The sequence below is a fragment of the Terrapene carolina genome, unplaced genomic scaffold, assembly GCF_002925995.2.
Source record: "Terrapene carolina triunguis isolate 2854851 unplaced genomic scaffold, T_m_triunguis-2.0 Scaffold35022, whole genome shotgun sequence".
NCBI classification, from domain to species: Eukaryota; Metazoa; Chordata; order Testudines; family Emydidae; genus Terrapene; species Terrapene triunguis.
The window spans coordinates 14,879,721-14,904,965 of record NW_020699373.1 but is presented as its reverse complement, the minus strand read 5'-3'; the positions used below and the strand labels follow the sequence as shown (position 1 = coordinate 14,904,965).

The 25,245-nt window shown below is 43.2% G+C and overlaps 1 protein-coding gene across 1 annotated transcript in view; it reads left to right on the top strand.

Annotated features, from left to right (window-relative positions):
• MELK (maternal embryonic leucine zipper kinase) overlaps positions 1 to 22,390 on the top strand; it is a 39,990-nt gene extending 17,600 nt beyond the window's left edge. Inside the window, exons 12-18 of the mRNA XM_024206474.1 lie at positions 1,612 to 1,743; positions 6,150 to 6,293; positions 7,142 to 7,370; positions 11,030 to 11,126; positions 11,608 to 11,776; positions 20,556 to 20,659; positions 21,983 to 22,390. Coding sequence (XP_024062242.1) covers positions 1,612 to 1,743; positions 6,150 to 6,293; positions 7,142 to 7,370; positions 11,030 to 11,126; positions 11,608 to 11,776; positions 20,556 to 20,659; positions 21,983 to 22,160 — 1,053 coding nt within the window. The 3' untranslated portion in view covers positions 22,161 to 22,390. The remainder of the gene's footprint in view (positions 1 to 1,611; positions 1,744 to 6,149; positions 6,294 to 7,141; positions 7,371 to 11,029; positions 11,127 to 11,607; positions 11,777 to 20,555; positions 20,660 to 21,982) is intronic.
• The last annotated feature ends 2,855 nt before the right edge of the window (positions 22,391 to 25,245 follow it).

Here is a 25,245-nt window from a genome sequence, read left to right as displayed (position 1 = left end):
CACACACACACACACACACACACACACACACACACACACACACACACCACTTTTTTATATATTTAACACCATTATAAATGCTGGAGGAAAAGCGGGGTTTGAGGTGGAGGCTGACAGCTTGCAACACCCCCCCCTCCCATATCCCAACCCCCAGTTTGAGAACCCTGTGCTAAAGCTAGCTCTATGGGTACACAAGACCGTTCTTTTAGGGTATTACTATTTTAACTGCAAGCTCAGCTGTAGTTCTGACAGTACATTTTGTGGATTTTTATTTATTTCCCCCCTCTTTTCCCTCATGAATCCATCAATCCCGGACATCAAAGTTTTAACCAGGATCCTAGTGTCCTATGTGGAATCCCTTGAAGATCAAGGGAAACTTACGGTGGTTCTTCACTAGCTGTGACTCCATGTGCTGGGATGATTGTTTTTAAAACAATTCAATAATTTCATGGAGAACCACTTCAGAATACTATCTGAACAGGAGAATTCTCAAATGCGATGCTGAACAGGCAGAGAAGCAATGTCTTGGTGTTTGCAAATATAATGGAAAAAGTGATGGAATAATGTAGCTATTCCATTCAGTAGCACAAGCAACATGACCCTGTGGATTGTATTCATGGCTAAAGTGCGTTTTTGTTGGAAGTTTTCTAGTAGAATTCCACATACGTATAATGGTTCTGATACTCCTAGTTTTGATGTAAGATTTAATAAAGTGTTTAGACTAGACAGTAAATACTGTATGCTAAGCTATTGAATAGTGAAAATAAATAACTAATTTAGCTACTTGGCAAACTTGAGAACCCAAATTCATACTTAATGTTACTGCATCTAGTGGTATGCTGAAATAGCTCTTTCAGAGGGAATGCCAGTTCTCCAGGTAGTAGTTATAGTAGAAACCAACTTCCTGATTGGAAATGGTGCATGGTGTGCGGCTAATATGCCACACATCTGGGGGAATGAGAACTGCTGGCTAACATCTATACTTACTCCTGCTCTACAGCTCTGGAACAAACTTCAGAGATTACATCATTGTTCTCGGGCTATTAAAATGAGTAGCTCTCTTCATCCAGAATACACAAATGATGCACTGACCTAGCACTCTTTAAATCCTTTTAAAAGGATTTAATGAACCTAAAGTAAGCCTAATCTCTCACCCCATCCTGGGAGGTTGGCAAGGACATCCCTATCTTCCAGATGGGGAAACTGACCAAGAACTCAATTTGCCTGAGGTCCTACATTTTTTTTTTCAGTGACAACTGGAAAAGAACCAAGGTGTTCTGGCTGAAACCCTGGCCCCATTGAATTCACTGGGAGTCTTGCCATTGATTTCAACAGGGCAGGGGTTTTGCTCTGTCTCTAGCCTCTGCTATAATCTCTAGACCACACTTCCAACTTGCTTGCAGGAAGGGTGGTAGAGTAATAACAAGCACACCAGTGCAACTCCATTGAAGTCTATGGCATTACAGTGGTGTGATCATACAGACCTGAAGAGTCCATAAGAAGTAGATTGTCCTTCTTGCAAGAGAATGGGTGCTAAAAGTGTAACTTAAAGCAGTGTTTAACATGACTCTCTTAAATAGCAGCATTCTGACAAATTTTTCTTGGTTTTAGTGGAAATATGATCAAATATCAGCAACATACCTCTTGCTTCAATCCAAGAAGGCTCATGGTAAGCCTGTCCGTCTATGGCTTCCCTCTCTAGCAGTAGAACACACTAGCATCACACCATCCAGAGAACTGAAGGTAAGTTGTAGGCCTCAGTACTGTACCATGTTAATGCAGTGTTTGCTTTTGCACTGCCTTCAAAAATAAGATGACATTAAAAAGGGACTCTATAAAATCTAAATTGCTCTGGTCTCATAACATGAAACATTTTTTATATATATATATATGAGGACATACTTTCAACTGCATTTTCGTCAATTGAAATAAGCTAAGGCTGTCACTGAAAACTCTTCTTTATAAAGCTGGGAAGTGACTGACTAACAGCAGTTTCAGGCAGTTTCTGCCTAAGTTTCTCTTGGTACATAGTTACAGATTTATAAATGTAATTTCTTCCTGACCTAAAAACAGAGGGCACCAGTTCAGTGTTTGGGCACTGGTGTAATACAGTCCTACAGGGAATGCCATGAGCAAGTGGGCAGTTGCACCCACCCACAGACTGGACTGGTGCCTTTCTGTATTTGAGAGCAATTCAAAGTATGCAGTGCTAATTAGTGACACCCTTCATGGGTATGTCCCAAGAAACCACCACCTCGCTACGTTCTATTTTAGTTGTTGAAATAAACGGTTACCCTTAGATTTAAATGTCTACAGTTGGCATGGAGTTTGAGTGACTATTTTAACTTAGTTTGATTCTCTATTGATCTGACAGACTTCATCTTCGGGTAGCTGTCCAGGCCCATGTATAAAGGGTGATAGAAGGCTATATTCAATTTAACTTGGAGTTTGACAGCTTGTATTCTGATAATTTAGGGCCCTACCAAATTCACGACCATGGAAAAATGCATCAATGACCATGAAATCTGGTCTTTTGTATGCTTTTACTCTATACTATACAGATTTCACAGGGGAAACCAGCCTTTCTCAAATTGGGGGTCCTGACCCAAAAGGGAGTTGCAGAGGGTCACAAGGTTATTTTAGGATGGCAATACCACAACCCCTCTTACTTCTGAGCTGGATGGCCAGAGAGGGGTGGCTGTTGGCCGGGTGCCCGGCTCTGAAGGTGGCACCCCGCCAGCAGCAGCGCAGAAGTAAAGGGTGGCAAAAGCATACCATGCCATCCTTACTTCTGTGCTGCTGTTGGCGTTGGCTCTCTTCAGAGCTGGGTTCCTGGCCAGTAGCCACTGCCTTTCAGCTCTGAAGGCACCACCGCTGCCAGCAGCTGTGCAGAAGTAAAGATAGCAGTGCCGCAACCCTCCCTACAATAATCTTGCTATTTTCTCTTCTCACCCGCCCCCCCAAGCTCCTTTTTGGGTCAGGACCCCTACAATTATAACACTGTGAAATTTCAGTTTTAAATAGCTGAAATCATGAAATTTACAACTTTTAAAATCCTATGACCTATTGGTCGATCTTGTGTCTAACTTCTGTGTCCACCAAACAAAGTGTATTTTAACTACTTGTTACTCCCATTTGTAACTGCGTGAACTCTTCCTGAGCAGTCAGTCCTACAGTTACTTATTTCATACATTTAAAAAATCTTCTAAAAGACCATCCCAGTCTTGTGCTCTGCTTAAAGTCTCTGGGCCTGTTCTGTAATGCCCAACTCTAAATTGCTAACCCTGTTTGCATGTACATACCATACCCGTGACCAGGTCAGTCACTTTTTGACTTACTGTAAATTGAAAACCACTAAATTCCCAGCTTGAGACAGGAATGGTGCTTTTAGTAGACGTCTAAACTCCAGGGTAAAACATGCATCTATTCTAATATAAAATTGACTATTAGGAAAATATATCTCCAGATTGTTGGGACTGCACATGAAAAGGCATCATGTAAAGAGCAAAAAGCAACAGGCAGTCTTTCTATACAATTTGGGTGCAGCTGTTCCTCAAATATTGTGTTCAGGGCATCCCTTATTACAACTGCATTGACAAATGAGAAGGTCAGCTACAAACAGGCTTGAGAGCAGATATCATGAAGAATAATGGAGTTAAATATGTATAATGTGTTTTGCATGGTTATAGTTGGGCGTAACAGTTTGTCACTGAAAGGTATACATTCCAAGTGTAAGAGTCATTAGGATGAGGCAAGGGAGAGGATGGACTTCAGAAGGCAACCTTCCTGACCACATCTATTATCCTGGAGACTTTTTGCTAGGATAAGTTATGGAAGCCTCATTGTTTGTTTGGGATATTTAAAAGTAGACTTGGCAAAACACCACCACTAACAATAAGAGCAATCAATCCGAGATGAGCCAGATACAGAAGAGAGATTTGAGGTAACACAGCCCATTAGTCCCAGTACGATACACTTAACTTCTTGGTGCCTCGGCACCATAAGTGCCCTACAACATACCAGCTGAAGATCTGTTGGTGATCAGCCATTTCAGCATAGGCCTCCGACTGGAGCTGATCTACTATCTGTGAAAATAAGCTGGCAGGACTTCTTAATTTAGAGTGGTTTTTTTTTTTTATATTGTCTGGTGTCAGTGGCTTGAACATAATCAACTGTTATGAGAAGCAGCTTGAAGTACGCAGGTTTTCCAAAAGAATCACTTAACTAAATCATACCTGGAATGACAGTGCTCCTTTCTAGTAATGCTTTTAAATTTGCCAACGGAAATAGTGGGGTGTTCGTTCTTTTTTTTTTTTTTGTGTGTGTGTGACATCATATAGAAGCATTTCTGTAATGGAGTGAATTTCTCCTTGTCCATCAGGTCCTGTTCAGCTATTCATGGAGTAATGGGACATAATTTCAATTACAGAATCTGGCCACTAAATTCTTGGCTGCTGCTAACAGGTGTCTGATAAGGTCTTTATAGTAATCATCAGTGGCACATCTGGTCATATACCAGAAAGCTACACTTTGGCTTTCAACAGTAACGAAAAATCTGATCTTGGCAATATCCTTGACCACTGGCCAAAAGCCATTTGTCTCCAGACAAAACATGATGATTCCTTTTTATAATGGTATCCTTTCCAGCTGAGGACTGATAGCTGACTTTATTGCTTGCCATTTCATTGGAGTGGTACATAACAAAACAAGGCCTTCCAATGAGTTTCTGCAATCCACAAAGGGATATATTGAAAACCATCTCCTGTCCAGTCACTCTGGATTAGAAATTAAATATGTAGATTGTTGCAAGACTTTTACCAGTATTTCATTGGGGGGGGTTTCCTAAAGCTTGGAGCTAAACAAGTTCAGCAGGGGGTTGGAGAAAATGCTGTTCTGGGTTGACTGACTTTATTTTTAGGTTTAGATATTAAACCTGACACTACCATGTGACACTAAAGGTGGTTCACACTTTGTAAAACTGGAATTTGACTTCTCCCTAACAAATGAAGGGAGAATTGATCATGGATCTTAAATATTTGATCTCCGACCATGAGGGGTGCTATTTCTGCCCCTTTACTACAAAAAGCAGTGTAAGCATCTGACTTGCTGCAAAACTAAGGCAGGTCTACACCAGTGCTTACTTCAATATAACTTAAGTTGCTCGGGGTGTGGAAAAGACCCCCCCCCCCCCCCCCAGCAATATAAGAACATGTTACACCAATCTAAGCACTGGTGTAGACAGCAATACGTCACCAGGAGCCACGCTCCCGCACTCAGGGAGGTGGAGTAATTATGCCAACAGGAGCGCGCTCTCCCATTGGCATAGAGTCTGCACTAGCAGTGTAGACCTGCCTTGAGTAGCATCGCATATGCCACTAGCTAAACTGAAGGTAGCCTAGCAGGAAAGTCCCCTGGAGAAAACAAATGCAGGCACTCTTTAAAAGATGTGGGCCATGACATTACTACACCAATGGCAACAATTAAGGCTGCAGCGTACAGAAAGATGGAAGCAAACTCTTCCTGACCTCTGGCAGTTTGAAGGAGCCTGCACGTACAATTGGCAGAAAATCCTGTCTGATTTGACATCAGTTGACACCGTCTCATTTCCATCAGAAAGTGAAGGTTTTTGCTGATGCACTCAGCTTTAAATGGTTGACTTCCCATAACTCTTTGTTCCAAGGTATCATACGTAATATGGCTTTAACCAGCTGTTTCCCATATTCCTTCACTATATTTCCTTTTTGGTTTGTATATATTTTGCATCTCCTCATGGGACCACTTCTGTAGTGTTAGCTAGTGTGGCAGCAAACTAAGGCGCTTGCAGCTTGCATGTAGAAATCAATGGCAGGTATTGTATTTTTCTGCCCTTGATGCATAGGCTCCTTGTGTTTAATAGTGCTTTCAGCATAATGTCACATCTACTGATGTTGCTTATTAAAATTTTCATTGCAGACTTAGCCCTCCAAACATGATTTTTAGATGACAAGTGACCTGAATGAGGACTTCCCGTGAGATACTGCCCATAACTAGAAACTCTATTCAGAGTAACACTATAACTATTAAAACTAACTCTAAAAGTAATGAAGATCTTTTTTGATGAAAGTTTTCACTTAATGTCTCATTGGAATCTCCTTTTTCTTTTTAAACAGTCTAAAAAGAATCTGACTTACGAAGATGTGGAAGACTGTAAGGAAATGCCCTGTGCATTTGGATCCATGGAATTTTCAGATGATGCGCTTTACGAGGAATCTCCATTTGCAGGCTTTGCTCTATATACACCCAAAACAAAGCAGGTGCTTGAGGAATTACAATGATTTCCTAAAACAGTTGCTCTTAATTCAAGAGAATCTGCCTCTTTGACTCTTTTTAATGCACACTGCATTTATGTTTAAGTATCAATGCCTAGTGCTGCATAAGAGAGTCCCTGGCCAGAAGATCTTACGAAGTAAGACAGAGCCAAGAGCCTTTTGATTGTCAGATGGCTATTACCATAAACTGTAACCCCTTTTCCTAGCTTGTGGGTCCTCATTTACTTGGATGAGGAGAGGCAGGGGACCTGATGCTAACCTTGTGTGTGGGGCAGTGCAGAAGAAGAAGAAACAGAAGTGGGGAAGGATACAAAAGGGGTGGTGAGGCTGACATTATTGGCAGTGAGGATGTGCCAAAAGACTGGATGGGGGAGCAGCCCTGGTCTCAGCCCCCCACGCTTAAGTTAGTGGAAGCGCTTCTAATGAGGGGACACACCACTGACAGAAGGAGGATAGTGTTGACATCAACCACTGCAGTGGTTGTAAGTAGACTTAACATAGATAGACTTAAGGGCATGTCTACACTTGAAACTTAAATACTTTGTGGACGGGTTGAAGAGAAGTGATCTGGGATTGGGAGACTAGGGTGAGAAGCTGAAAGAACTAAGGAGGATTAAGGCACAGGGTAGAAAGGGCTTAATTTTTTGTTCAGGGAGAGAATAAGTAGTGACTTGGATGTGTGGGCCCAGAGGAAGAAGTCTGGAGTACTGGGCTGCATGTGAAGCTATGGTGACCTGACCCTTGTAATATATACTGTGTGTGGTCGGTATACTGGGAATATTTTTAACATTGTCCAGAGTTAATTCACCCTTACTTGATCAAATTTCTTGTAGCATTCAAAGCATCAGACACCATTGGATAGTGTAGAATTTACACCACCTCCATCTCCAGTGGCAAGAAGAGGAGCATCAAAGAAAAGTGAAAACAAAGAGAATTCTGACTTGGCATTTACTATCAAGGATGAAGAGCCATTTTTGCTTCCTGCACCGAAGACTCCTCTTAGTAAGAGCCAGAAGGAGAAGAGGATGCAAACCACACCAAATCAAGCACTTCCCTCCACAGGTGTGTCTTACTCTAGACTTCCATTAGCTATGTATGCAGGATGCTTAGGATTTGTATAGCTGAAAATGTTCTATTCTAGCTAAAATTTATACCTACAAGAGTTCCTGGATGGCTTATTCCATCTTCTGATCCTAGACTACACAATACTCACCAGCACACTCTTCTTGCTGTAGAGGTTAGACCACACTACACAGAGGTAATGCATCTTAGTGCTACTGTTAACTTCCTATGAGCTGCTGTACATCCCTTCTCTTCCTCCTCTTGTCACTGCAGGATTGTGCATACTCTTTGAATGTACTTGGACACTTATAGCAACTAGCTGAAGAGTTTTTCCACGGTGTATACTCACAACTGACTGGCACATCACAACTTAGATAATAGAAGAGCGTGAAATGCAATCTCCCTTCCCTTCTTTGTTGCCTTGGGATCACTGTTTTTAATGGAGATAGGAGTATTTCCAATAAGTCCTCTGCCTGGGCTTCAAATCACTCCTTTGAGTTACAAAAATACGTCCGTTTCCTTCCTTCCTTCCCCCCCATTTAGTCTCCCTTTCAGATTCTTATGCACTAGCAAATGTCAGCATGTGAAATCCAAACATTGCAATGAAGACATTTCATACACTAGACTCGTCAACAATTTAAAAGCTCCGTTCTTTCTGGAGTTGTACTCCTAGGGCTTTCTTCAAAGCAATCTTCCCAAAGCTTTCCACCCCAACTAGGCTACAGATCATCCCAATGGGGTAATGGGAGCAAACGACCTAACCAGGGTTAAGATGTAGCTTTATAACTTAACAAGTTATAAGATGGGATTGCCTGTGAGCAGGGAACTGGCCTCTGACCCAGGAGGTCCCTTTCAGTTTCCTATTACATCCATACAAATTATAGATCTTACAGCCGTCCTGCCTTCCTCTTCTTCAACCTACTAGAAACGTTTGCACTATTGCCCGTTGATGCTGTACAAATTGTTTGCAAAGATCAAAAATGAGACTCCCTTTGTAGTAGGTGTAACAAAGTATTTAAAACCAGTGAATGTGCTTCTCCATATTGTGCAAGGGAATACAATTCAGAAACATCTTGTAGCACTCTCTACAGGCTTTCAAGGATTTCTAGTTGGCAAAGGCTCTTGACTCAGTGCTCAAGCAGAACATCCTCGTTTTTAAGAGTAGTTCAGACCTTAATTTTATACTGACTTGACTGTACCCTAAAGGCAAGAGTGATGCATAGTAACTAATCTGTATATGGTTTACTTTTGGCTGCGCTTTCTGTGGAAACATAAGTGGCAGACCTAAGGTCTAGGAAAAGAACCAGGGTGATTCTGCTAACCTGAAACCAAAATGTTAAGGCAAAAGTTTTTCAGCAGAAATTGAAAATACTTCTATTTTAGAAAAAGGAAATACTAACACTCCATTATAAAGACTGAAGCTGATGTAGATACTTAAGGCAGTGCATGGCATTGTGCCATATTTATAATGCTTGACCTCAAAAGTTAGAATCATGGGAAACCATCTTTATGTGTATGTATAACTAAGTAGCCTTTACCTGATTAAAGTTTGAGGATTCACTAATGCGCCATATACTTATTTTAAATGATTTTGATTATGGCAGGGTTAGGCCTTATCATAGGTTGCCATAAATTCAAATTTGATTTTAAACAGCTGTATTTAAGTTTTTTATTTATTTATTTAAATATTTGTTTCATTTTTTCCACCCCGTTCAGAACAAAATCTGAAGAGGTGGCCATAATACAGTTTCTGGATGGAAGCTGTTCAGGCTTTTTCTGGTTAAAGTTTACTGGTACTTCGTGTCTGAGCACATAGTGCCCCATAGCAAGAGCTGGGGGTCCAGCATTTGCCACAGTTACATGGCAATAGTAGCAGAGCACCCACCGAACTGCAGAACTTGGACTCCTGTAGTAGCCCTGTAGGAATCACTCACTTCTGCCCAGTCTGACACTCCAGCTGGGCACAGCAGGGATACTGGTGATCAGGACCATCACAGGGAGAGAAGGGAACTGATCCGCTGTTGGCTCTAGGAAGGGGCTAGCTCTCCTCCCCTTGTCCCCAAACTGAGAGTGGAAAGGAAAGTAAGAATCCACGCAGTCTCTCATCCCTGAAGGAAAATGGGACCTGGGCAGGGTTGTGGCAGTTCCTCTTTCCTGCTAAACCAGACCTGCATTCACCTGCACACAGGATCTAAACTTCTGAAGTAAGGTCTCCTGATTTCTGCTGTGTATCTCACTCCATTTCTGTAGCAAACTGGAACGTGTTTCAAACATTCAAATGGGGTTTATTTAATTGTTTTCTAATTCCCTTATTCATTTACTGGTTAATTTAAAGAACTATTTAAATGCATCTCTGCATTTCCATTTCAGGACCTGTGCTCTGCAGAACTCTATGGGAAGAGTAGACTGAGTGCAACTCTTAAATGACCTAGCAATACTCCTGTTGAAGGAATGGGATATGCAATTCAACCAAAGGGAATCACTGAGTTGAACTGAACTTAAATGTTTCTTGCCCACAAATGCATTGGATTTGGAGCTACATACAGCGTGGCTCTACTTTGAAGAGAGGCGACGTATATTGCTTTAATCAGCAGATCACCCTGTATTTTAGAATCACCTTGTTTTCTTAGAGAAATGTTTGCTCCTGTTGGCTTGGCTGGGCTGCTGTTGCCTAATGAATAGGACTCTTACCAAAATCTTAGGAGGCAACTGTTATGCAACCACTGCCTTCCATGGGGACAAAGTTGGCCTGCATAATTTATCACTGGCAGTAATGTGTGATGGAGGGAAACCTGGCTTCAGCCTTGGTGCCTAGACTGAATTTGCAGAGCTGTCTCTATAGGATTAAAGGCAACACTATAGTTGATATTTAGCTTTATCTATAATGGGGTGGGGATAAGGGAACAGAAGCATTACTTGTATCTTAACAGCTTGGATTTCAAAACCAAATTGAAGTACAACACTGTACTGAAAGCACTTGAATTTGCCCACTCTGGCTGTGAAAAGTATCAAACAGAAAACTTAACTAGACAAATGGCTGTCTTGCCACAAATGCTGATTAGACTCTACCACTAATGTGCCTGGCATAATCTTGAATGATAGAAATGGCAGTCCTAGAATACCAAACCCCATGGAGAAATGCAAAAGCACTCTTGAGGCAGGGGAAGGGACTCTGGGGGACAGTGTACAAGCTGGGATCTAAGTAACTGATGTTTGGTCTTGGTGTCTACAAACCGTAATCCTCAGCCTCAGGAGGTGGGTACTTTAAATATCTATGCCCATTTTACAAATGGGGAAATGGAGGAGGTGACTTGCCAAAGGCTATACATTGAGTCACTGGCAGAGTTGGGACCAGAAGCTAGTTTTATCCAACTCTCATCCTATATTCTAACAACTAAACTATACTGCTTGCCCTAAGTCTGAGCAATTCTTAGTACCCTGGAGAAATGCCTCACTCAGTCTGAATCATGAATATAATAGAGTAATGGTGCCTTATGATTCTTATTTAAAAACACATTTATGGTATTCTATATGTTGAGATGTTAAGGCGGGGACTACGAGTTGGTTTAAAATGACTGCAGCAAGGAATTTTCATGATCAAAAAATCTTTTTCTTTGAAAAAATGTACCCATTTGGATTGGGTTCCTCTTTTTCAACAGAGAGAAGTCAGTGCCCTAAAGACACCCCAATTAAGAAACCCACAAGTCCAGCAAGTACAGGTGAAATGGCTGCAGCAGTCATTAGCCCAGAAAGACGGTAAGTATCTAGTTATTCATACCTATTGCTGATTTTAGAACTGGACTACCTTAATCCTCCTATAGACTAGGAAGGCTTGTTACAACAGCACCTACTCTTTCATTGTCGTGGTTTAAAAATAAAATCAACTCCTTAAACCCCTTTCCTACACAGTAGAAAATATTAAAGGCAGAAAAGTTTAAAATTACACACTTCAGTAGTCTTGGACGTATTCCTATTTTCCATAATTACAGATTCACCCTTATTCCACTTCCCCAGAGGGCAGCTGTTTTCTATACACAATTCTCTTTAAATCCCAAATGACTATTGAATGGTAATTCTCATAGCATCCTTTTAGTCTCCGTTTAGCTATAATGTATTCACTTGTCTTTCTAAATACAGAGCTGGGGTCTGGTAAGACTTTAGTGCTGTATCTGAAATGACTGACTTTCAGCCACTGAGAAAATGGAAGGCCTATTTTTTTAATCTCTTAATGTGGCAGGTGTCGCTCAGTAGACATGGATCTTAATCAAGTTCATGTGGATAGTGGCCAAAAGAAGAAAAGAGCCAAAATGTTTGGAAGTCTGGAAAGAGGCCTGGATAAAATGATCACAATGCTTACACCAGGCAAAAGGAAAGGATCCACAAGAGATGGCCCAAGGAAATTGAAGGTAAGATTGCTAGGATATCTCCTTTAAATAAAGGAGATGGATTCTTATTGGGAAAGTCAATGATGTCTCCACATCACTGTTTCTAACTTCAGTTGTCTGAACTGTGTCCATTCTGCCTCTACAATAAAGTGCAGGTGCCTTTGCAGTATTGCACCAAATCTACAAAAGCCCCACTTATTGCCAGTTGGTTTGATTGTGGAAATCACTGCAGTCTGCTTCCCTTCCAGCTGATCTATACATGTCATATAGGGGATGCAGCTGCAGTCAGACTCCTCCTGATCCTGCTCAAAATTCATTCTTGCCAGCAAAGTGTCATGGTAGCACTGGTGACCAAAACCTCAAGCTGGTATAAATGCAGCATCTTGATGTAAAAGCCTCGATATGAGTGGCCCTATCTGAAAGTAGCTTATGACAGCTCAGTGAAATCTGATCTCTGTCTAAGCTATTTGAATCCTCGAAGGGAGATCTTCACCTTGAGTGGTGATGGAGGGAATTAAGACTCTAGTCACTGTCATTGTTCAGAATCAAGAGAATTTGGACTTGGACTTACTGAACTGAATGTCCCTAGGCTACAGAAGGGTTTCTAGTGCTTTAGGGCACTATAGAAATCAAATGTCATGGGAAGTGTACATCTTAAATCTTATCCCCAACTAATAATGTATCAAGTTCATTAGGTGTCACTGTTTAGGTATTGCCTATGAGTCCAAATGAGGAGCCTGCCACCAACATACTCAGAGTTGCTTGTCTGTGTTTTTTTTTCAGTCTGCTCAAACTCTTGATATTGGCAGCCTGTCTGGTTCTTACTGGTGTCCAAGCAGGAAACAGAAAGTGAGGTTGGAGACTAGAGAAATGTTAAACTATAAATCTCAAAAATGCTGTTGGGATGCCTCTTGGGCTCTTAAGACCCAGAGGTATTTGGGCATATGCATGCTTAATACTCTTTCCATGAGAGCTTATACAAAAAATGGGTAGTAGGGCTTGCAGTATACACTACCATTAAAGCACTAATATAGTATCCCCTATCCTAAAAGTAAACTAAAGGACACATGTGGCTGAATTCTACAAAACTACCATAATGTCAATAAATTTCAGTGGTGCAGTACTGGACACTTGTGTATGAAACAGTGACTTGTACAAAACATTTAAAGTGTGTTCCTGCTGCTTCAGAAAATTCTGCAGCTTATAATACACCGGAAATTTCATATAAGCAGAGCATGGAGGAAAAACTGTCTTGATTCATAGATTGTAGGACTTGAAGGGACCTCGAAGTCATCGAGTCCAGTCCCTTGCCTTCATGGCAGGACCAAATACTGTCTAGACCATCCCTGATAGACATTTATCTAACCTACTCTTACATATCTCCAGAGATGGAGATTCCACAACCTCCCTAGGCAACTTATTCCAGTATTTAACCACCCTGACAGTTAGGAACTCTTTCCTAATGTCCAACCTAGACCTCCCTTGCTGCAGTTTAAGCCCATTGCTTCTTGTTCTATCCTTAGAGGCTAAGGTGAACAAGTTTTCTCCCTTCTCCTCATGACACCCTTTTAGATACCTGAAAACTGCTATCATGTCCCCGCTCAGTCTTCATAACTCTGGAAGTGGCGAGGCTTTTTCTGAGGCCTAAAACAAATCTAATCAAATAAGTGGTGTATGTCTTAAGCTGGCTAACTACTACTTGAGGCACATGCTAACTAAAAGCTGGTTATTGTCAAGAAAATGGAACATAAGAACAGCTATACTGGGTCAGACTGAAGGTCTGTCTAGCCCAGTATCCTGTCTTCTGACAGTGGCCAGCACCAGGTGCTTCAGAGAGAATGAACAAAACGGGCAAAGCGAGTGATCAATCCCCTATCATCCACTTCCAGCATCTGGTAATCCGAGGTTTAGGGACACCCAGAGCATGGGGTTGCATCCCTGACAATCTTGGCTAATGGCCATTGATGGACCTATACTCCATTAACTTAGCTAAGAATCCAGTTATAGGTTTGGCCTTCACAACATCCCCTGGCAGAGAGTTCCACAGGTTGACTGTGCGTTGTGTGAAGAAATACTTCTTTCTGTTAAACCTGATGCCTATTAATTTCATTAGGTGACCCTGGTTCTTGGGTTATGTGAGGGAGTATCTCTCTCTCTCTCTCTCTCTCTCTCCAGACCAGTCACTATTTTATAGACTTTGATCATATCCCCTTAGTCATCTCTTTGCCACGCTGAACAGTCCATCTTTTTAATCTCTCCTCATGTGGAAGCTGTTCTATAGCCTTAATCAGTTTTTGTTGACCACCTGCTAACTGTAAAAGCTGGTTATTGTCAAGAAAATGGAGCTCAAGAATTGATGGCACTGGGGTTAATGCAGTGCTATCACCACATTCCAGTCCAGAAAGCTTTTGCCAAATGGCACTGGTAATACTGTCAGTCAGCCTCTGACAAGTCCAGCATGTATTGGGCTATGAGCCGACCCATCTGATAGGTGTCCAGACTGCGCTAGGAATACAGAAACTTGGGCACTAGCAGGCAAGTGCATGCCAAGTCTGTGCTCCAAATGCTTCTGCCATTGAGTCAGTTTCTCAGGCCTGCGGTACCTGCAAAACTGCTAGTGAACTTTGAATGCTTTGGAGTAGAGCAATGCAAGATACTCAATTTTAAAGTTCCTGGAGAAGCTCTGGCAGTGAGCTAGGATTAGATTAGTCTGAATTGGGAGGCCTAGAGATGAAATCTAATTTCCAGTTGCTTCTTGGAAATCTAAAGGTACGCTTTCAAGATCTACTTTTAGGACATAAACAAAGCACTTGTACAGCCACCTTACAGTTGGTAGGAATAATACTGCATACAGTGTACCCAGCTTCCATGCCTAATGTGTGGCTATAGGAGTCTTTTGAAAAGGGATATCGTGTATATAGCCACAAGTCCCTTATGTACAGTGGTAAAACATGTAAGCTAAAATGGCTCCAATACTCCAAGGGTGAGTTTCTGTGGTGTACTATGCCTCTAAGCAGCACAAAACTTGCAGCCCAGGGGAAGGGTCATATGGTGGCTTTAAGCCACTTTTTTTTTTTCTCTTCCCCTCTCTTCTTCCCACTCTTGGGTTGCTCTGGGATTGAAGAGTCCTACCCCCACCATGGTGACTTGGGTCCCAAGTGTTGTCTAAGTTACAGCCATTTCACAGGGTTGTCCTATGGGCTACAGCACTACTCCAAATCCCTGCAGTGCTTCAAGTTGACAGGCCACCTACACCAGGACTTGCAATGAAGTTTTCTTAGGACAACCTTAGGGCTGTCTTCCATGGTGCCTGTACCAGGCAATCCTCCCTGGCCATATACGGGGTTTTTTAGGCCTCTCTGCCTTTTGATCCAGTGTAAAAGGGTCGGCACAGGGATGGAGATCTCTCCCTTTGTCCCTGATAACAGGGAGAGTTGATTTTCTTCAACGCTGAAGCTTCTGTCTGTCTTGTAACAATGTCTGACCCTGAGGCATTGTTGAACTAAGCATTCCTTGTTGCTGTTGCTTAGTTTGATTACTTCAAGTAGTGTCCCTGTGGATGCTCCACTTCAGGTGCACGTGCACATCTCAAGCCCCTGATCAAAATTTTCCATTCAGCCTGCGCATGGGCTCTGCTACCTCATGCCACACACCAGGAATACCTAGGACTGTCTGGGCAAACTGCCTTCAGTTCCTTCTCTATCGCCTCGGCCTGAACCAGAGTACTAGCATGTCTGCCTGGAGTGTGCCTCAGTGTGGTGGTGGTGGTGTTTAGTTTGTATTTCTAGTTAGTATTAGTTGTTACTATCTAATTCTATAGTAGTGAGAGGTTGTGTTTTTCTTTCCATTTCCCCCACTCTTTTTTTTTTTTTTTTTTTTTTTCTGGGAAGCTTATTCAGCATGGCTGGGCATGCCTGGCTCACCAGGTTGCAAACAGTGCCTCTTGCTGGGAGGCTATCTCAATCAGCAATGGCCACTTGAAGTGTATCCGTTGCTTAAGAACATAAGAATGGCCATACTGGGTCAGACCAAAGGTCCATCCAGCCCAGTATCCTGTCGACCAACAGTGGCCAATGCCAGGTGCCCCAGAGGGAGTGAATCTAACAGGTAATGATCAAGTGATCTCTCTCCTGCCATCCATTGCCACCCTCTGACAAACAGAGGCTAGGGACACCATTCCTTTCCCATCCTGGCTAATAGCCATTAATGGACTTAACCTCCATGAATTTATCTAGTTCTCTTTTAAACCCTGGTATAGTCCTAGCCTTCATAACCTCCTCAGGCAAGGAGTTTCACAGGTTGACTGTGCGCTGTGTGAAGAACTTCCTTTTTTATTTGTTTTAAACCTGCTGCCCATTAATTTCATTTGGTGGCCCCTAGTTCTTGTATTATGAGAACAAGTAAACAACTTTTCCTTAACTTTCTCCTTTTTCTGTTCACTTGCAAGAATCTCAAATCTTGCAGAAATAAGTTGGTTTTTTTGTTTGTTTTTTGCCTGGCTCTCAAATCTAGAGCCTGAAAGAATCAGGAAACCAAACTGAACTTGATCAAGCACTTCCATCAACCCACTTCAGAGTCAAGTCAGGAGACCCCCTGGACATCCGTCTCCAGACAGATCCAATGCCCCTTTGACCTCTGCTAAGATCTCCCCTAAGAAGGGGAAGATCTCTGGCTCCAAAGAGGAGCTCAGTCTTGGGAGCTGACTCCTTGTGGTAGAAGAGATCCCGATCTCTCACTAAGTCTACTGTGTCAGAGACATACTATACCATGCAGGCAAGACTCTTCCTCTGGTACCAGTGGAGCAGGGAGATCCTGGAGTAATTCAGAGAAGCATGGATCCAGCAGGTACCTGGTATAATCTAAAGGATTAGGAAGGTCCAGGATGTGCACTTCTTCTCTAGATCAGCACCATCTGCATCAGTTTTACCGGTAGTGCCTTTCCACTCAGCTCTGTGGGTACTGACAAAAGTGAAGCACCAGTCCTTTGCCGCTGGTGCCTGCATGCTCCAGACCAATGGTACCATCCACTTCAACTGCTGTCCGTACCAATGGTACCTCAGGAATTTCGCTACTCCAGGGACTTGTCAGTGTTTGAACCAGAGTTCCCACTGCTTATGGGTGCTAGACGACTCTGTACAGAGACCAGGGTCTCTGGATTACCATGGCTTCCCAGTACCACAGGCTTCCCTCTGACCTCTTCCTTCCTCTTTTCTTCTTTTTTTTTTTTTTTTTTTTTTTTTTATTTTATTTTTATTTTGCAGGAGGCCATAAAGGAGGCTGAAGGAAACATTAAATCAGGCTCCTAGTCAGTGCAGGATTCCCCTCTCCATCATTATAGACACCCTACTTCAACAAGGATTCTCATCCACATCAGGGATGGTGGGATTGGTCCTGGGTACCACCCCCTCTCCTCCTGTATGGGCCTCCCCAATGTCCATACTGGGATCTCTAGATGGTGTAGCAGTTTGCTGGACACCTGCTCCATTGCACTGGGAGACTAGGGTGACAGTCACCTCAACCAAACCCCCAACACAAGGAGACCTTTGAAGAACAGAAGGGTAGGGCAGGCAAACAAAGGCACTTCTCAAACCCCTATTTTGCCTTCATCTCCAGACAATGCAGTTATGCCTCCACCATCAATGGCCAATAATTGATCAGTTCCAGGACCTTGTCAAGAGGGTGGCTGACTAACTTCCTCAAGAGGCATCTAGAGGGTGACTCACAACACAAGCTCCTGGCTGTTGCTGACTGCAGCACATCTATCTGGGTTGCATTACCCATTAATGAAGTATTTTTGGATCTAGCAAAGACTGAGGCAAACTCCTGCAACCATCCCACTAACTAATAAGTGGCCTGATAAGAAATGTGTTCCCTGAAGGGACTCAGAACTTGTTTCCCACCCTCACCTAATTCCCTGGTGGTGGATGCTGTAAGCAAACAGGGTAAACAGTATTACTCAGAGCCTATCCTTTATCATAAGGACCAGAAGAGGTTACCCCTTTTTGGATGAAAAGCATACTCATTTGTGAACTTCCAATTTCAGATCACAAACTATCACTTGGCCATGATCACCTATGACTTCATGAATTACAACAAATTTTGCAACCTCTACTGAGCACTGTCCACAGGAGCCTAGAGAACACTTCCAAGCCATCATTAAGGAGGGTCAGAAGAGCCAGAATCCCTCTAAGCATTCTTGGATGCTGCCGCAAGGTCCATCACCACAGCTATTGTCATGCGCAGGGCACCATGGCTCCAGTTGTCCTGGTTCCCTAGAGAGGTTCAGAATACTGCTGAGGACCTCCTATTTGATGCCCAGAAGCTCCTTCTGGGGGACTAGGGATGAGTCCCCGCACATGCTGAAGGACTCCAGAACCACACTGAGGTCTGGGGGGGTGTTATACCCCTACAAACAAAAGATTTAACACATCTCAAACTGCCCAGAGATTGCACCTGGGTCATTTCTCTGGCTTTCACAGAACCACCAAACCTGCTAGAAAGACAAATTCCACAGCAAAAGAGCTACTCAACCTCTTTCAGCAAGTACCCAGTCATCATTGAAACAACTTTGATGGGTTGGCCAAGGGCTTGAATCCTCCCCTCAGTTTGCAAGCTACAGCCTTTTGCCCACCTTTCCCATTTCCAATAGACCTGGTATCATATTGCAGACAAGGGGGTCATGGAGTTTAACATCAGGCTACACAATCCTCTGCATGATCTCCCCTTCCTCATCCCTCTTCAAGGCCCCTCTCATGAGACTGTACTGAGTCAAGACGTTCACTCTCCTTTTTATTTACGAGCAATAGAACTGGCCCCATCCCTCACAGGGGTAAAAGGTTTTACCCAAAGTATTTATTTCTTCTCATGCCAAAGGAGGACAGAGGGTAGAGACCATAAATTGGATCTACTATGACTGATCAAAGATTGAAGTCTCAAATTCAGGATGGTGACTCTGGCAGCTATCATCCCTTCTCTAAAGGCAGGCGCTTGGCTGTCAGCCCTTGACCTACAGTGTGCCTGTTTCTCCTGTATTGCTATATGGATACCTACATATCACCATGGGCCTGAACCATTTTACATTCCGAGTACTTCTCTTTGGACCCAAGGGTGCTTTCAAAGGCTCTAGAGGGAGTAGTTGCTTACCTTTGGCAAGAAACCATTCTAGTTTTCCTGTATCTAGACAACTGGCTATTCGAGGGCTGAACTTACAAAGCAGTATTCACTTCCATCCAGACACCTTTCTCTTCCAGGAATTGGGTCTCCAGCTAAACATGAAGAATTCAGTATTGGCCCCTATAGAGAGAATACAATTCATAAGGGTATATTTGGATTTGTTGGTAGCCAGGGCCTGCTTTCCTACAGACAGATTCATAACTGTTGTCAAATCTGGTTGGGGCAATTAAGGAAGCCCCGTACTAGAGTAAGGAACTGTTAGCAGCTCCTGAGTCGTCATGGCAGCTTGCACCTTTGTGACAGACGATGCCTCCACTGCTTTCAGGGGTGGTTCAGAAGAATCTATTCCTCAACCAGACACAACTTGGACAACGAGGTCACTTTCCCCTGCAGGTGAAGAACGCCCTAGACTGGTGGGGGGGAAATCAATGAAATGTTTGGTCTGCCCAGCTCCAACAATATCTGACAACACACATCATTGAGCACAACGAAGATAAGGAGCACAACTCTGTATCCTCACAACTTGGGGCATATGGTCACCTTTGGGTGCTCCACTACCTGTCCTCCCTTCCTCCTGCTTCAGACAGGTGCTGGTTGGCTGTTCAGAGAGAACTGAGGGCGGTTCGCCCATGCAGCCCTATATACCCTTGGGGTGCAACACGTGGTTGTATAGAGCAGTGGTTTTCAAACTGTGGGTTGCGACCCAGCACTGCGTTGCGACAGCTCTGGTCAGCACCGCCGACCAGGCCGTTTAAAAGTCCCATTGGCAGTGCTGCCCGGCTAGGCAGGCTAGTTCCTACCTGTTCTGACACCGTGCTGTGCCCCGGAAGTGGCCAACAGCAGGTCCGGCTCCTAGGTGGGGAGGCCATGGGGCTCCACGTGCTGCCCCCACCCCGAGCACTGGCTTTGCACTCCCATTAGCTGGGAATTGGTCAATGGGAGCTGGGGGGCGGGGGCAGGCAGTGCCTGCAGGTGAGCCTTGTGGAGCTGCTAGCGCACCTCTGCCTAGGAGCTGGGCCTGCTGCTGGCCACTCTCCGGGCGCAGCGCAGTCCGTGGTGCCAGGACAGGCAGGAAGCCTGCCTTAGCACCCCCTCCTCACCGCTGACCAGGAGCTGCCCAAGGTAAGCCCATGCCCCAATCCCAAGCCCTGAGTCCTCAAACCCAGAGCCCCTTCCTGCACCCCAAACCCCTCATCCCAGAGCCCTGACCCCCTCCCGCACAAGTGTCCCAGCCCTGAGCCCCCCAAACCCTCATCCCAACCCACAGCCCTCACTCCCACACCCCAACCCTCTGCCTCAGCCCTAAGCCTCTCCCACACCCCTCATCCCCCAGCTCCGTTGGGTCCGGCATCAACAGTTTTCTTCAACTGGGTCGCTAGAAATTTTTTTTTAAACCCACTGGTATAGAGCACATGCACAGGCCAAACGTATGCTGCTAACAGGAAAACCTCCTCCGATCAAGGGCTTGTGGCACATGGTGTGTCCTTAGGCAGACACCCCTCGAACCACAGTTACTGTGTAAGGTGAGTAACCTCTTAAGACATCCATTGCCCCAGAATCTCTGGTGTTTGGTGTAAATAGTAAAAACAAGTTTGTCTCTCTGATTGAGCTTATTATGCTTTTTCAGGCTCATTACAATGTGACCACAACTAAACTACTGAATCCAGACCAGCTATTGAATGAACTAATTACCATCCTCCCAAAGAAACATGTTGACTATGTACAGAAGGGGTAAGTCAAGTGTCAGGCAAAACTCATTCCAGCTTGTCTTTGCCCAAGTTGCTAGTTCTCTAGTTTTGCTAAAGCAAAGCATTCATCTCTCTCTCTCTCAACCCCCTCACATTGCCTCTTGTTAAATATTGTACCTCCTATTAGACCACATGAGACACATCCATGTGGTAAATATTGCCTATCTGGTGCAAAACGAATGCATCCTAAAGTTCCTTAACTCTCACATACGAATGTTAATAGTCAGTCTCCTGTGCTGATCTGTCATACATGTTGTAGCAACTTATTTAAAGGAGCTGAGCAAACTGAGCTAATCCTATCTCTTGTGATTTCATTGACAGCAAAGACTCATTCTGATGCTGTCCTGTTTGCCAAGATAAGGCAGTTTAGTGCTATCATGATGGAGATCACTGTGACCTTCATATAATACCACTTAAAATACTATAATTCCTAGCTGACACAATGTGAGCCTTACTACCTGTCCGTACAGTGCCAGCCGTTGAATAGATGTGTTTAACTTGTAGGATCTGGTGGTTAGGGAGTGCAATCTGGGCTCTATTCCTGGTTCTGCTGCCAACTGACACTCGTCAAAAGACTGAATGTGTCTATACCGAAATTTCCTAGTGTGTAAATGGGGACCATAACTCGGGTCGATGCTTGGCTTTTTTTATAAAATGCTCTTCCCTTCTTGAAGGGAAGGCATTTAAAAAGATCAGCCTCCTCGTACAAGTGTCCAACTTCATGTTCCAGGAAGATGCATTTAGCTGCATTAAAGTGACAAACTTCTGTGACCTGGTGATTCAAAGATCAGAGCCTGGTCTTTCACTCCTCCAGCTGGCAAGAGGTGATCTGTAGTTGGCTCTGTGCAGTGCTGCATCTGCAAAGAGCAGGATGGCTCAATTTCTCTTCATCTAGAAGATGGCTGCAGTCTGAGCCTGATGCAGGAGACTAGGGGCAGCCTCACAAGAGAGATGTTGCTGTCATATCTGCAGAAGATAGTCTGACTAGAGAAAAATATAAAATCATCCCCATGCTTTCTATTCTTTGCCATAGACCTCAATTCCCAGGAGAGGCAGGCAGCAGTTCTTGGGGCTAGGGAGACCTTGTGCTCCGCATTAGCAGACAAGGTATCCTTTTACAAAAGGGAACTAGCTTTCATTTCACCTAACCTTGTTTGAGCTGTTTGCTCACACTGCTGAATCTCAATGTGATACTTTCTGTGGGAAGTATTAGTTGTACCCGCTTAAGCTTTCATGTTGCCAACCTCCTGATGGGTATTAAAACAACTCAATGACTATTCTATTTATTCTTGCCTTGTCTATGCAGCTACACCCTGAAATGTCAAACACAGTCAGATTTTGGCAAAGTGACGATGCAATTTGAGCTAGAAGTGTGCCAGCTTAGTAAACCTGAAGTAGTGGGTATCAGGAGGCAACGGCTTAAAGGCGATGCGTGGGTCTACAAGAGACTAGTGGAAGATATCCTATCTAGCTGCAAGATGTAACTAATAGAGGATTCATATCCTAAATAAGGGTGGTTTTACATTGCTTCACACTAATTTTTTTATCTTCTAAAAATTGTTCAAAGAACGGATCTGTTTTTAAATACACTAATTTGTGAATAAATGTGACAAACTTATCTGTCCTTTGTCTTTTTAATCATGTACCTTTGTATATCAACTGCTGTCTCTAGATGTCCCTGTCTCATATGGGTGTGAACTTTCAACTATTTGTATTCAGCAAGTGTAATTTCTTTCTGAAATAAACATTTTATGAATATAGTAAACTGGGCTCCTCTCTTGGGTATAAAATTAAGGTCCAAATAAGAGTTGTTAATTTTCTAATACCAAAAATAATCTTTACAATGTCTTATCAGTTAAAGTACATGTTGGGCAGAAAACACATAATTCATTTACATAATTCTTTTCCTGTCTAAGTAGGATTTATTGAGATCGTTAACTAAGTCACAGCTGTGGTTACTAGTTAAACTATATGCTCAATATGTTGAACAAAATAGGATTGACTTCAATAAATATGTTAAGCCAACAACACTAGGATTTAAACTATGAACCCATATAAAATTTTATATCGTATGGTAATTCATTACTAAGCCTTAGTGAAGGCTAACAATTGTGTGCATGCTTTCTGATCCTGGAGTGATAGCACTTCGAAGCTTACAGCTATGTCGGGGATTCCAGTAACTTCTCCATCCAAACCATTCTAGAGGTATTCCATCCCAGTGGGTGCAGAGGCAGTAACTGTAAGCAATTCAAACGGGCAGTGAGGACATTGCTGGAGTCTTGGTCTATGGATGCTATTACTGTTGTTGCTGGATTGATCTCTAAAACTTCAAACATGCACAGCTGGTTAAGCAAATCCCCAGGAGGCTAAGGTTTTGGTAGCTATTATGGCTCAATCGTTACGAGATGGCAGAGTTGTGCTGTTACAGACAAGGTGGGTGAGGCAATACCTTTTATTGGACCAACTTCTGGTGGTGAGACAAGCTTTTGAGCTTACCCAGAGCTCTTCCGGCAGATGTTGCCTTTACAGTGTGTTGCGTTAATCCTTGTTAAAGGGTGAACCGATTCTGTGTTACCCATCCCTGTAAAATACCACATAGAATCCTGGTGATACAAGTAGACACTAATTTAAATCCAAAGAGCAGTGGTAAGGAAGATTATATTTCTGCAAATGTACACAGAGCAGTGCAAAGACCTCTGCTAAAATGTCTTGTAAAATACAGAAAAGTGACAGTAATGAAGCATCTTCAGTAACTTCCTGGGCTAGGAAGAAAGCCACCACTCTGCAGAGCCCTGCATATCTTACACAGTTGCAGCCTGACCTTGAGCCAATCAGACCGGGGAGAGGGAGAATATTACAACATAAGAGCTACTAGGTGTTCGTGGTGGATGCAAGACCAAGATATGGTTTCTACAGAGCTGTGTCAAAAATTTAGAACACTCCTACAGACAAGATTTTTTTTTCTATGACAGCTCCCCAAACTGGGTCATATCCCCCTGGAGTCTGCAGAGGAACATTGAGGGGGTTGCCGCTGGGGCCTAGGCCAGCTTCATGCCCAGGGCCATGGCTCTGTACCCACCCCAGCCTTGGCCCCCTTATCCCTCTCCATGACCCCCCCTTTCCTGGAGCCACAGTCCTGCTCCTAGTCCCAGGGAGTAGGGGTGCAGACATGTAAGGGGGGGATGAGGTAAAAAGTTTGGGGACCACTGTTCTGACATGCTGGTAATAGCTGGCTTGCCTTCCTCTAAGCACTGAATGCTGCTGGCTGAGTCACTGAGCAGACTATTGTTGATGCAGAAGTGTTTGGATATAGACTCTTCATTCCTGTTCCAACTATCCCAATGATGCATTCTCTTTAGGCTACGCTATACATTCAAACCGTCTGAAGATCAGAGGGAAGAATGCCTTGATAGGTGCTAAAGCAAAGCAGCATAGAGGGTTCTGTTAGAAACCCTACCTCGATGTTGTAAACTACAGTTTCCTTGTATGAATATTTGCATATAAAGAGCACAGGTGTAGTCTTCCCAAATCCCATAACTTTTGAACAAAAATTTAGTATTTTAAATACTGTTCAAAGGGTTTGTTGCAATCTAAATATTGCACACTAACAAGGCTTGTCTAATAGTCTTCATAAGTACCTAAGAGCTGCATGGATGATTTAGAACTTCCACCATCTCCTACATTTGAGTGTCAGATTCCTGCTTCTCAATCCACATTCTACTAGGTAACATTATGAACACTGCAACTGGTCTTTAGAGCATGACAATCACTCTAGTTACATTTGCTGGTCATGTATCACGGTAGCATCCAAAAGCCCATTCTAGGAGCTGCACATGCATGCATGGTCCTTACACTTTTTAACTTAGGTTAAGATCAAGGCAATAGATGGGCAATGACTCTAAAGTCAATTTGTCCAAGATCAAGTCAGTTTTTCTAGATGAGCACTTTGTTAATTCTCCCTCAAGCTAGCTACTTGGTTTACTTCATGTTAGTATCAGAACATGTGAGTCTTCAGTGACTTGAAGGTCAGGGTAGTGGCTTTGAAACATGACCATATGACACTGGGCACATGTACAGATCTAGCTGAGGTTGATTGTGACAACACAGCACTATCATGAGGACTTTAAATGAAAATAATTGGACAAAATTCAAACCAGGGTCATTGGACATGAACTAGCTTCTTCGTGCACAGACTTAACAAAGGAGAAAACAACCACATTGGCATGGAGACTGCCAGCTTTTGGGGCATAAGTTAGTGGTTGGAAAACTATTCCGAGAGAGTAATCAATGGTTCACAGTCAAGCTGGAAGCCCATATCAAGTGGAGCCTGAGGGGATCTGATATGCTTTTGTTCAATATCTTCATCAATGATTTAGGTAATGGCATAGAGAGTACATTTATAAAGTTTGCAGACAATACCAAGCTGGGAGGGGTTGCAAGTGCTTTGGAGGGTAGGATTAAAATTCACAATGATCTGGAGAAATGGTCTAAAGTAAATAGGATGAAATTCAATAAGAATAACTGCAGAGTACTCCACTTAGGAAGGAACAATCATGTGCACACATACAT